The sequence below is a fragment of the Syzygium oleosum genome, unplaced genomic scaffold, assembly GCF_021117445.2.
Source record: "Syzygium oleosum isolate NSW1041296 unplaced genomic scaffold, Sole_v2.1 Sole_v2.20, whole genome shotgun sequence".
In the NCBI taxonomy this organism is placed as follows: Eukaryota; Viridiplantae; Streptophyta; class Magnoliopsida; order Myrtales; family Myrtaceae; genus Syzygium; species Syzygium oleosum.
In genome coordinates this window covers 4,791,420-4,804,847 of record NW_026607504.1, presented here as the reverse complement: position 1 = coordinate 4,804,847, position 13,428 = coordinate 4,791,420, and the positions used below count along the sequence as shown (strand labels likewise).

At 41.9% G+C, this 13,428-nt stretch overlaps 1 protein-coding gene and 1 pseudogene across 1 annotated transcript; both read right to left on the bottom strand.

The window, feature by feature from the left end:
- Positions 1 to 1,421: 1,421 nt before the first annotated feature.
- On the bottom strand, positions 1,422 to 5,387 carry LOC115683625 (protein NUCLEAR FUSION DEFECTIVE 4-like). The gene is made up of 4 exons (XM_056320438.1): positions 5,108 to 5,387; positions 3,591 to 4,938; positions 2,214 to 3,025; positions 1,422 to 2,078 (listed from the first exon to the last, which is right to left on the bottom strand). Exons 2-4 carry the CDS (start codon positions 3,918 to 3,920, stop codon positions 1,607 to 1,609), a joined length of 1,614 nt encoding a protein of 537 aa, XP_056176413.1. The 5' UTR covers positions 3,921 to 4,938; positions 5,108 to 5,387; the 3' UTR covers positions 1,422 to 1,606.
- A 146-nt stretch (positions 5,388 to 5,533) lies between these two features.
- Positions 5,534 to 8,482, bottom strand: LOC115663668 (oligopeptide transporter 7-like; annotated as a pseudogene).
- Positions 8,483 to 13,428: the final 4,946 nt, after the last annotated feature.

Below are 13,428 nucleotides of genomic sequence, written 5' to 3'. Positions count from 1 at the left end.
TCGGAAGAATTCAAGAAAATCTCAATTAGGTTCTTGCCATCTTGAGCTTAGTGGAGGTCGGCACGACATTGTTGCAAGACCATCGCATACTTAAACATCAGTCTAATATCCTTTCACTATCTTTAACCATGACAGCCAATGGCTTCTTCGGATTATGACGGTAGCTTGCAGAGAAAACGCGAGGCTTTTACTCCACTCATCAATCATGACTAATACTGACGAATCTTTCTTAGCTGGGAAAGAACAAAATATTCGAGGCCCTCTGCTTTCACATTCATGCCCCCCCAAGAAAAATTTCTGAAAACTACATGATGGTGGTCGGTCGAGTGTACAAAGTTAGAGATCATTCAGACATCATTGTTGCTTTGACAAGGAAGCAAACATGGACATATACGGAAGAACAAGATAAAGGAAGATAGGAAAAGCTGAAAAGGCCAAATGCAAGGAGGCACCTCCGAGACATGACATTGGATTCCAGTTTGGTGGTCCTTTAGACGATTGAGTCCTTACCCCAGCGTCTGTGGGGCTGAAATGAACCAAGCTAAAAAGAAAAAATCAAGACTACCGCGACTTTTTTTGTTCTTGTGGGAGATAAGAGAGAGATGGCTTTCAAGCCTTTTCAATATCTAGGACCTTTGCAGAATGAACCAATATTGTTTGAGCGCGAGTGAGTGGAGAAAGTAATAGAATCTAATAACCTAATTCATCAGTAGCTCAGTATTACCTCATCATCGTCGCTGCGTCCAAGGGTTTCGCTAGATATATGGTTCGATAACTATGTTCAACGCATCTAGATTATACCATGTGTACCCTTGAACTGTGGAGCTCAACTGATTGAATGGTTCATGACTTTCCAACATACATAAATTGCTTTGGCTCTATAAAGCACTCGGTTTGAAGGTCGATGCCCACGTTCATGGTGTTAGTGCAATAGCCCATGGTCACTGCGATCGCGACGATATACCTATGGTATCCACTTTTGTGATCATCGTCCAAAAGGAGAAATAAGAAGATATATTAGCTTTGTTAGGTGAAGGGTAATGCTTGTTCATTACTAATTATAAATTTATGCATCTCGTAGATAGGTTTCTTTTTTCAGGAGAAGATGAGAATCTTCCATCAAAGTTTTAGGTTCATTCACATTTGTCCTGTGTCTACGTTCAAAAGGGGAATTGCTTGAACATGGCATGCTCTCTGTGCTCTGCAATTTAGTTGGCCAAGCATGAACCACAAGTCATGGTCACAAATGGGTCATTTTGATGTCAATACAATCATGGATAAGGCAGAAATAAGAATGGAGAAAAGAAAATATGGGTTAACTTCAAGAATCATTCTGGAGTGATCTTAGATTAAATTTGAAGAGTGAGCAGGGTATATGGAACAATGGACAAATCTTTCTTTCACCATCTGAAATCAATGAGCAATCAAGAATGAGACTCAAATTTTCAATCACTAATTTTTCTTCACAACTAATGCTCATATCCGAGGCCAGTGAATTGAAGAGCATATGTACATACTCGAATTCATTTATTCTTGGAAAGTAATAAATAAATTCCCCTGAAAAGAAAAAGAGAAGAAGATTTCTCAGGATTTGCTTGATGCAGGATTAATTTTCATCCGCCATTCGAGCCTTGGATTTGTGCTCGGTGCACATCCTGGCATATACGCTCTTTGTCCTAATTGTGAGCAACACGTCGAGCACAAAACCGAACGCGCAAGCCAGGCCCATGATCACGAACACGAGCATATAACACTGTGGCCCGACACAAGCGTTGCTTCCTCCGTCGCTAATGGTGGCTTGAATATCGTAAAGATGACCCGCAAGCAGGCCAGAGAAGAGGAAAGAACCTAGTGGAAGATTGAGAATTAGGATGTTGTACAGAAGGCCATAGTATTTGAGGCCAAACAGCTCCGATGCGATTGGAACAGTCACGGTGAGGCGGACGCCATAGCATATGCCCACCAGAATCGAGCCCATGTAGAACGATCCTGGCAAGGCCACGGCAAGGATGATGTATCCTAGAGTCATCAGTATCTGTGAAGCCGCATTCCAGATAGGCCTCGGTGCTCCATGCTTCCTGCAGACAAACAAAACACGATGAAAATGTTGAGAGAAAGCTCATCTTCAAGAATATGTTCGGTCCTCAATTCATAAATCGAAAGCTGGTTCTATTCACTTTCAAACACATGTAAAGCTAAAGAGTAGAGCCTACCAAATATAGTGCTCTGACACCAATCCCGAGATGATCCTCCCAAAGAATCCCCAGATGCTGGTGAGAGAGACGAAGATCGACACATCAACGTAGCCCAGCGCGAGCCCCATCTGTCCCATGTTGTTCATGAAGCACATTCCCGTGCCCACCCCGCATAGGAACGATACAAAAAGTATCCAGAAATCGACCGTCTTCACCATTTCCAAAACTGTGTGATCCTCCCCAATCATTGGCTGGCGCTTTGCCTGGACAGATCCTTGAGCGGCAGTTTCCATCACAGTCACCAAATCTTCTTGCCTTGTTGGTGGGGCAATAAGTGGCTGTCTGATTGCTTGTTCAATATCGGAATTTGGTTTTGACACGGACATACCAAAGTATACGGGAACACCTAATGGCAGAGCAAGTAAGACTACTAGTCCTATTGCAAATGCTACAGAAAGAACGGGACCATGACTACCACTAATGTCAAAGGCCAATAGATAGGAGGCCAGAACAATGGCGATCACATTAAAGGCATTCAAGTGCTGCGTCTCACTCTTTTCTTCTTCAGGCGTGGTTTTATGGAGGAAAACAGCGGCAACCAGGCAGATTACTGTGGGAACTACAGCAAGCATGAGGAGGAAAGTGGACGGGTCGGAGGAGAAGAGAGCGGCACAAACATCGGTAAATATCGCTGTGCTTAGCCCCACGTATCCCTTGAGAATCCCTGAGACCGGTCCTCGGCTCTTAGGGAAGTTCCTCATGCAAGTCACTAGAACGGCCGTGTTCATCCACGTCGTGCTGTTTCCGCCCATGCACAGAAATATGCACATCTGCATAGACATTGGCAGGGACTTAGATCTGAACAAAAATCACCTGTTCCAAATTCCAACGAAGTAATACTACTAATGTTCTTCTGGAATCTACAGAGTCAAAACTACTCTTAATTTTCATTTTCAAGCTGCATAAAATGCTCTTTATCAGATTCTGTGCTTATGCTGATTAGTTACTCTTGTGCAGTTGTGCTATGGTGTACTACATGCACGGTCTTCGTTTGCGAAAATCGCAATTACCCTCCTGGGAGTTTGTTTGAGCTGACAATCTTTTGGTCATTTTGCGTCAAGATAACGTTTAAAACTTGACTGAAGAAGTCATCATGACTCAAATAGATTTTTAAACGTGTAGAAAGACCCAAAAATAGTGAGCCTGACATGATTGACAGGTGCAATTTAGTTTTTATTGTATGCCGAACGTGTACCTCTATTATCACTGAACATAAGAGTGGTCAAGAAATGCAGTAATGCACTTGACCTAACTAAAATGAGAATACATTTTAGAGTACAATTGAAAAAGCGCAGCCTGTGATTTCCACGCAGGAATGGTAGGGACATAGCTTACCTGCCAGTAGGGAAGAGGGCTGATCCGCTGGCTCACGACAAGCCATTGAGCTCCGTAGCCTATTAGACCCTCCAAAGATCCAATTAGAAGTATAATCCACGTTGGAAATCGATCCGAGGCAAGGCCAGAGACTAGCCCAAACGCCTTGCCGACATCTTTAGCCACAGATAGATTGTTGAGCTCGAGCTGCGTGAGTGCCATGAGAGATTTGAGCGCATCGGAGTAGTTGGAGAACGTGTAGTTGTTGCCTGCAATGGCTTGGACCCAAATTGCAGTCACAAATCCTAGCCATTTTCCAGCAGGAGACATCAGAGATAATGAAGGAAACATCTACTAAAGATTGAAGAGGACTTGGATAGATTTTTCTTGTTTGGGTTTGAGCCATGAGGAAGTGATGGACAAGCTTATTTATACCTTCGACAGTGCATTCATTAATGAGATAATGATAAGTTTTGTCTTGTTTTAATTGATTGGAAGAAAGACGGTTTTGGGATCAAAGGGCAGTACATGGTTTTGCAGTTTCAGGATTGTGACGTACTTGTGGAGAAATTGGATTAAACCAAGTCAAGTAATGCTGAAAGTCCAAATAACAAGTGGGCACTCCTGGTCTTTCTTTTTTATTTCTGAGGTCTTTCCGGTCAAGACGCAGTCCCAAAACAGAAGGCGATGGCTTGAATTGCTAAACAAAACAGCTGATGCTAACTAGCTGGACTGCTTATTTTTGATCTAGTATGAGCTGAACATATTTCCGAAATCAAGTCCTTGAACAGAGGATATGGAAAGTGGCCTTGCCCCTTTTGGAGATCTCTACTTTTGAAAAGATGTGTCAAAGAACTAATCAGAAATGCGATTCTCAATTTTTGAACAAATGATCTTGGGTGGTTCAATTATAAGCTAGAATCGAGATCTTGCAATTTGTCTGGCAATTGGCTCAAGAAACCTCTCTCGAAGTCAAATCCTACTTACTACTTACCATCATGAATCCGAATGAGCGACATGGAACTTGCATGCTTCCGCTAATCAAAATAGGATGAGAATATCATCTGTGAAAGTATTTGATTTCTTATAATAGTTCTAGGATACCGGCATCTTGTTTTCTGCTAGCAGTTGTTGTAAGGACAAGATGCGGTCCAATTTGAGGTCTGATAGATCGAAAGAAATGATAAATGTGAAAAACTAATGGAACAGAAGCAGATGGAGACAGAGAAAGTAGATCAGCTTGCAAATACAGCTTCCTCTTAACTGCCTAAAGCCCCTGAATTTTCCAAGGAAGCGCCCACCACTCTGTGTCTTGGTTTGCTTTCATGACTCGGATGTAGGCCCACTCGCCAATACTTGTATAGTGGATCTGAAGAATACATGCTATTTGGTGAATAAAACAGAGATTTGCATATATAAAGAAATAAGAAAAGAGTACACAGGAACAAAAGGTGCTAAATTATGGATAAAGTCGACCGTATATTACTACCAAAACCCAGTTCCTTTTTTTCTTTTATTGACAATATTTCATTATTTACCTTAGCTTTATATTCGCAACAGCACCATAGTAGCTATTTAACCAACAGCGTGCCACGGTTCACCGTTAGAAATATGTGCTTTGGCCCGCGTTAGAATTCCAATAGGCAGTTCAGCTCAGGCTATTAAATCTCGGGTAAAAATGTCGACTCACATGGTATGCAAGCTCCGGAATTGGCGGTCCATGTTGCTGCTACCGTTTTTTAAGATTGTTTTGTGTGTCCTGGCAAGTTGGTAAAATGCATAATCTGTATCAGGGTTAAATAGAATTGAAATACAAATTACCGCCCCTACATTTCGTCGAATGCCATTTTGAGAGGAGAAGAGTCCGATCAGTTTCGACGGCAATGCATTGAGGTCACTCGTCCAACACTACTGCAAGATCTGCTAGGCAACTACATGCATCTCCAGGTAAAGGAGTAGTGAAAGAGCCATAATGTTCGTCAATTTTATAAATTTTTCCATTGAAGAATTTACAGCTTCACGTATCCACAAAAGAGTCCCCTGAAACACCTCAGAGTTCTATAAACTACATAATTCACAATCCAAATGATCCTTCCCATCAAGAGACTGGACAGCCTTCAACGATGACCCCTTTAGCTGTAGGACAAGAGGCTAATGGACATCGATCAGGATCTTCACCCCACCAACTGAGGCTAACATGCTTCATTCCCATACACAAGTACAGGAGGACGGCCATAAAAGCTAACCCAGCATCAAGTGCACCCGACAGCACATAGTTATGGCAACTCCACCAACCTCGATAGCACCGGTAAGCAAGGAATGCCGATAAAAATCCGGCGATGATCCAACTGGTGTAGTTAACAGCAGTAGCTGGAGGCATGTTTACTGTAGTGCCAAGGAGCACGGGCATTGTGATTAGTCTAATCCACCCCTTGTTTGGAAAGGCCTTATGTGCAAGCCAAACAATGAAAGGAGCTATGACCCCTACCAAGAAAAACCAGTTGATGGAAGAGTAGAAGCCGAGATCTCCAAATATCCTGCGGGGCCCAATCAGACCCCAAATGACTGAAGCATAAAAAAATACATGGTCATGAGGGCAAGTCCATGGACTGCCTGCTGGAAGCAGCGCCTGGTTACAAATGTTAGGGACTGTATCCATGAGCCACCATGCCGTTCCAAGATGCATTAATGCTGCAACAATAGTACCGACCACCTGATAGAAGATTAATTCTTACCTTAAGCGAAGAAACTGAAAAGAACGAAGACCATTTTTACAACAATTTCAGGCAGATTTCAATTGTAGAGGGATTAATTTTGGGAAACCATCCTTTTCCCCTCACCAGGAACCCATCAAACTAATATATTTAGTTCTATCACCTGTGACGGACAGGAAAAGACGAGACTAACCTGTGCCATAAACATTGCTCGAGGAGGAATTTTCATGTAGTGCCCAAGCTTGAAGTCTTGTGAAAATGATGAATCTGCACTTGATTTGTTGTTGCAGTGATGACTCCAACAGGGAGAGTGAAAAATATGGCAAGAGCACATGCTAGCAGAACACCCCACCACGGTAGTTGAAGCTGATACTTGAAATACTGATACGTAAATACAGTTGCCGCAATATTCACCAAAAGAATACTTGAAATACTGATACGTACATAGTAACTGAAGCTACAGATGAAGGCTATAATGAAAAAAAGGTTCCGCGTCAATCCGCCTTTTAGCCTCGGCTCTTTCTCGTGCAGTGCTCTGCATTTGCACGAGTTGTAACCATAATGACATCGAATTATATGAGAAACTAGCAAAAGAAAAGAGAACAAAACAAAATGATCGAAGGCTAACAAAGCAAATGTCGTTGCCTGACTCCTTGTTTACCAGGACAGATGAAACTTAACATGTAGTCATCTTCGTGCGCAAAAAGTCATGCCTACTAGATATATATATCCTCTAAAAATGATTATTAGGTGATTGTAGTTCCCAACTGTGAAGCTCTGACTTAAAATCAAACACAATAGACACAATTTGCTGCTAATATTTGTATGCACACATGCGCAGCATGGGAAGAGAAGTGAAGTAAACCTAGACTTCAAGAACTCTCTGAACTGCGAGAGTTTGAGACTTCAACAGCTATCAACTGCGTTTAAATGGTAGTACCCCGTGAAATCGGGTTCACAGAAATCGACCGACGGAATAAAGACATGGGAATAGGAAAAGATCACTGTAAAGATCGTAGAAAATATGTTCATGAGAACAGAAATAAAGGGAAAGACACGCGATTTCAGTTTGTCTTCTTCAATCTTAATTTCCTTTCATTGATTTAAACTTTATTACAAAGCATCATCCACATGTAACAAAGCTACATTTAGCCAAAAATTAACGAGAAAGAAATGAAAAGAGTGACGAACATCCATGACCTAACAGAAATTCCTAAAATTGCAATTTTTTCGAGGCAAAACATGCTCATCAAACAACACACTTGCCAATGAACGCACGAGCGACGCACCTGAACCACGAGACTTGCACGAGATTCTGGGGCCACCACATGGCGGCGGGCTCCACCAGGTACCGCCGGAACAGCCCGTCCCACCCGAACCCCAAGACCTGCGTCGTCAAGATGACGACCAGCGCCACAGGAAACGACATCTCCTTCAGGTAGAAGATCTTGACGGCGCTGATGATGTGAATGGCGTCGACGCTGGCCGCGCCCGAGTTGGCAAAGATCGTGATCAGCACGTGCTCCTTGACGTTGAACGGGCCCGGATTGAGCGGTGAATTGCCACTTGCTCCCCTCGAAGAACACTCTCTTCGAGATCGCTCCGGCCATAAGGTGACCTGGAGTCAGGCACGCTCATCAGTCTGACCGAATGCGTGGACGTACAAAACAAAATGGAACTCCGTAGAAAAACATCACAGATGCAGATTACATACACCCGCGACCTCGTCTCGAAAGTCAAATTCGATCTGCTCCGAGACTTGTTAATCGAATCGAACCGGACCGAACAGGAACGGGACTCTCGAGTTCGAGGCCTACCGAGGGGGACGACGGCGACCTGAGCAGAGATGGAGGTCACGGAGAGAGGCTCGCGTCGGTACCAGAAGAACTGGTTGAGGAAGGAGAGGAGAGGCAGCACGCCAGGGTCCCGAGGACGAACGTGCGGAACGTGACGGAGGGGAGGGAAGGGTCGTCCCCGGCCGGGACGGTGAACGCGACGTGCTCGATCGGGGAGCTCTCCCCTCCGGCGAGCTCCTCCGCCGCCGCCGCCGAAGAGGAGCCGTAGCCATGAGCTCCGATCTCCTTCTGGACTGCTCACGAATCACGAGAAAAGAAGAAGAAGAAGGGAAAATTCCCGCGAGAAAGTTGGAGGGAAAGTACTGAGCGGAGCCGAGACATCTTCACGGCTCGCGGGATTCATCGTTGGATCCCGTGCCGTCAGATCGGAGCCGTTTAACAAAACAAGGCCCCCATTGACCGGGAACGGGGGCTTTGGTTTGACTCGGGCCCCACCGACGCTTCCCGATCCCGACCGTTCGATTTGAACAGTGACGTCACCGATGACGCACGGAGGAATCAGGTGAGCCGTGGCCGTTGGATGAAGAGTGAGGCCCGCGTGAAAACTTATTTTTTGATCAACGGCTGATACTCGCTCAGGCACGAGAGGTGGGGGCCCCACCCAGAGTGTCCCCAACGGTAATTTTGGTTTTATTTACGGACGATAAGTTTATTTAACTTATTTTTTTAATTTATTTAAGCATTTCTTAATTAGGCAGTGACATTGGATTACACTTGAATTAATTCCTTAATTAACATCATTCTCGTTAAACGATGTTGATCATGTCAATGTCAATTGCGCTTTTTCATGATTCAGTACTCCGTAATACTTTTCGCTCGTAATTTATATAGTCAAAATAAATATCGACTAATTGACATGAATATAAGAGACACGTTTTAACATTAATATCTAGATATAAAAAATTTTCAGTGAATACACAGTCCATTATTCGTCGTGCACATATTTAAAGGACAACATATAAGGATATCAAAAGAATTAAATGAATTTCACCACGAATCATATTAGAACCTCGACGAATTCATATATGTTGGTGATTTCCTAAATTTATTACTTACAAGAGGAGGCTTGAATACAAAATGGCGCGATTTCAAGATCACTCTTTTCGAGGTGATCTTAAAAAATGGATCTTATATGTTTTATCATTTAAAAGCTTATGGCTGATTAATTTAGATATTTAGCTCATGACTCATGTGGCATGCGCTCATCAATTGTGACTCCCTTATCTTCATTTAAGCCCTTTTTTTTTTGTGGCTCTAGTGCTTTTCTTACCTCATTGGGCTGAGCATATAACATAGATGCCTAGGACCGAAGAAAGAGTATCTTGCATTACGTGAATGTCATCAAGTCAATTCATCACATAATATAGTATAACCACCACATGAAATTGTTTCTTCGCATACTTTGGGAGAGAGAAAGGTGGGGTGGGAGGATGCAATATATACATACGTTCAGCTCCGAGGATTATTGTAGTAGCTTGTATTCAAGGGGAAGCCGTCGCCTAATTATTGTAATCCCTGTAGGAAACGAGAAACCATTAAAATAAGAAAAATTCACAATTGAACACGCACAGAGATTACCAAATAACACTCCCGATGGTGAAAAGAAAGCAACTCTGTAGATTTTATTCCCATACAAGAAGCTTATTTTCTTGAACTATATGATACGGAACGCAAACGAGAGGTCTTAATTTGTGTAAAGAAATCTCGTTATCTCTTCTTCAGCGTCTTGTATGAGAGCTAGGTGAAAAGCTCGCTCCACATGCATAAACTATGAAGAGCGAGGTTGGTTCCAAAGGTTGCTTTTGAATCCAACACGAGGTTCCGCAAAAGTTAAAAAATATTCCCTAGTTATTTTATATTGTGATAATAATTGGAAAAAAGTGTTATACTGACTCATTTCTATAAGTGATGTCATAGTTTACGGTGCAGAAAAATTGTGCTCTTTAGTAGGACTTGCTATAGCTTTCATAGATTCGTAATATGTAATGACTTGGTATAGTGGAATGAGTCGAGGGAATTGTTATTCAATACAAATCATAATAATTCTTTTAATCACTAGTAAGAAATTATCCAGTGTGTAAAAAATTTTCAGCATCATGTGTAAAGAACATGTTTCAGATTTAATACTGTCCCATACCTGATGTCGTCGTCCATAAGTTCAGGTGTCTCGATTTCTTCTATTTTGTACACATTCTTTTCTTTTCCTATGTCGTTCCGTAGAACGTCAACAAAACCCTGAGAACCCTTTTTGAATACCACACAGATATTCTCCAATTCCTTGCACTCCTTGATCCCGTCGACTTTCTGCATCACATCGAGGCGCCTAAACTTGAGTTCTTTGAGATGTGTGGCATTGCTCCTTGTTCAATGATCACCGTATCAAGCTCAGGCAGCTTCCAAATCTTCAAGATCTTGAGGCTCGGAAACCCATCTTTGATGAACCTCATACTTTTGCCTTGGAAAGAATTGGCCAAGAGCCTGAGTGTCCTCAGGTTCCTCAGGAGACCTCCCAACTCGGGCATCATGTCTGCTTCCACCCTCGAACCCAACAAAGTCAAAACCCTGAGCGAGCCAGGCAAGAGCTGTGTCCAGCTGGGTTTGTTGAGTTGGCCCAACAAGTAGAGCTCCAACAGGTTGTGATGTTGGTTAGCCAACGATAATTCCGGTAACAGGCCTATCGGCAATGTCACGGGCCTGGATTCTTTCTTCACGGGCTTTTCTTTTGCGGGGTGGGCTCCTTTCGCGGGTTCAGCTTCTTCCGCGGGCTTGGCTTCTTTCTTCGGTTCGGCTTCTTGGATCACCCCAAAGATCAAGGACTGGAGATTGGTGAGCCTGAAGCTAATCCAATCGGCGAGGTCAAACCTCGCCAGGGGTAGGCAAGGCCGACCTCGCCAATTGTTGGCGAGGTCGGCCACACCAACGGCCAGCGGGGCCGACCTTGCCGGTCCGGCGACCGGCCATAGGTCAAAGATAAAGAAGATGAAGGAAAAAAGAAAAGAAAAGGAAAGGAAAAAGAAAGGAAAAGAAAAATAAAAAAAATTGAAAAAAAAAATAATATTAAAAAATTAGGTCGAGGTAAAATTATCGCAAGTATACCAGTTTAGGATTTTTGGTAGTCAAAAAAATAGTTCGGAGTAAAATTATCACAAGTGTACCAGTTTGGGGTTTTTTATGATAAAAAAATAGTTTGGAGTAAATTTATCACAAGTGTACCAGTTTAGAGTTTTTCATGATATTAACCCAAATAAGAATAGTTAACGGCGACAATTGTAAGAGAGAAATCATTCACCTTCGGTCAAGTGAGTGACTCATCCTTAATTTAAGTAAGTCATTATTAATATTAATTAACTATCGTTAAAGTAAATAGTGTAACCGATGACATTTTAAATTCGCTGAAATTATGGGTAAACAAGGCCTGATGCTAGGAAAATCTCCATTTAGTAAATCTAAAACTTGATAATCATTAAGCATATAATTCGAAGAATGTCCATCCCTATTGACAACTAAGATGATGGTAAATCAATTAACATTACTCCACACCATCAACATACATGTCAACATCCATTAATTTAATTCCAACACATCGGACTCAGGACGATTAAGGACAAGGAAAATCATCCTCCGCGATTTTCCATACCTCACAAGATCAACGACCAAACTAAGATTTTCTACGTGCTAACCCGAACTCTAAGCTGAATAATACATGGCTTTATAACCTAAGTATTAGTATTGAAAATTCCAGACGTCACATTGTTGATGTGCGTGGTTGCTAATCCGTAATTTATAAGCATGGCCTTGTATAGACAAGTTTTTATGGTGTAGGAGTGGCGAGATGGTTTTAGGTGACCCGACCTTCCTAAAACTTTTGTGATGTATTGTATTTGCATCAATTCGATAACTTGTGGTGTTAATATTAAGAAACATGTGTATAATTAAACTCTTGCGATTTCTTGTTTGGAATGTTGTGAATATTTTGTCGTGCTTCCGCATGCTATTAATTATTAGAAGACATAATGGAAACGAAACATGTCGCGTGTGATGTTTTGGGGTATCTCACACGGGGCATCTCGACTCCTGAGGCATCCCGAACACTTTTCTGAGCATCTCGACACACGAGACATCCCAACTTGGGGGCATCGCCACCACTAATATATGGGCAACGAATATTACTTTTTATAATACTTTCCATGATTAATCATATAGCAACAATGTACATGGTAACATTATAATCATATGATCACTCTTGCATCAACAACAAATTCAACACTCATTTCAATAATCAAAGTCCAATACACAACATCACTTAATACAATTCATTACCTTACCCTTTTAATGATCATATACGTGGGTAATGATGACGACACGCTTACCTCCTTTCATGCCTTTCACTGATTACACAATAATGGCATGCTTATCTCTTTTCATTTCTCATCATTCCATTCAATGATCACATGATAATGACATGCTTTGTGACTCCCCGAACGTCACGCACAAAACGTGTCCTTTCCGTTTATCTTCATAATAAACATTACGTATGCGGAAGTACGCTAAAACATTCACAACATTCATTATAAGTATTCGCACGAGTTTAATGTTATTTACTATTTTTGGAAAACATACTATGGACGAGGTACAGAAACCATGGCTTTCTGGTGTTTAAAGTTTTTTCTATGTAAAATAAGAAAATTTTGACTCTTTTCAAGCTAGCTTTCTTTGTACAAATGAGAAATGATGGCCGGATGCGGTGATATTGCGCATTTATGGTTTTAGCCTCCATGAGTCTTGTCATACTTAGATGTGGACATGCTAGTAAGCTTTGAGAACCATTCACTTGAATGTATAGTGCTTTTATATTTGGAAAAAGGTACTCTGTATGCGGTGACTACCTTTAGATTACGGAAGTTTAGTCAACATACATGTTGTGGATGTCGGCTTGAATATCCTTTGGAAAGGTTTTCACAATTCAAAAGCAAAAGGAGATCGTCAAACTGCGGAAGGAATGCAATGTCTCATTAGTTCACAGGAGCTACTTTTTCCTTCTGTTTAAAGGTGATCAGACCGATTCTCTCTACATGGGGGTAGAGCTCAGGAAGTTGTCCGTTATTAGAGATAAAATTTTCCCTATGTAATCAAGCTCTAGAAGATGGTCAGACCTAGAGCACTGCTTTGAAATACTGAATTCAAACTATAGGAAACGCAAGCTACTTTTGTTAAATTCAGAGTAGGAACATATCAAGTCCGAGATTTTATTGTGTTGAACAACATGCAAGATCTTCGTCTTGAGAGGCA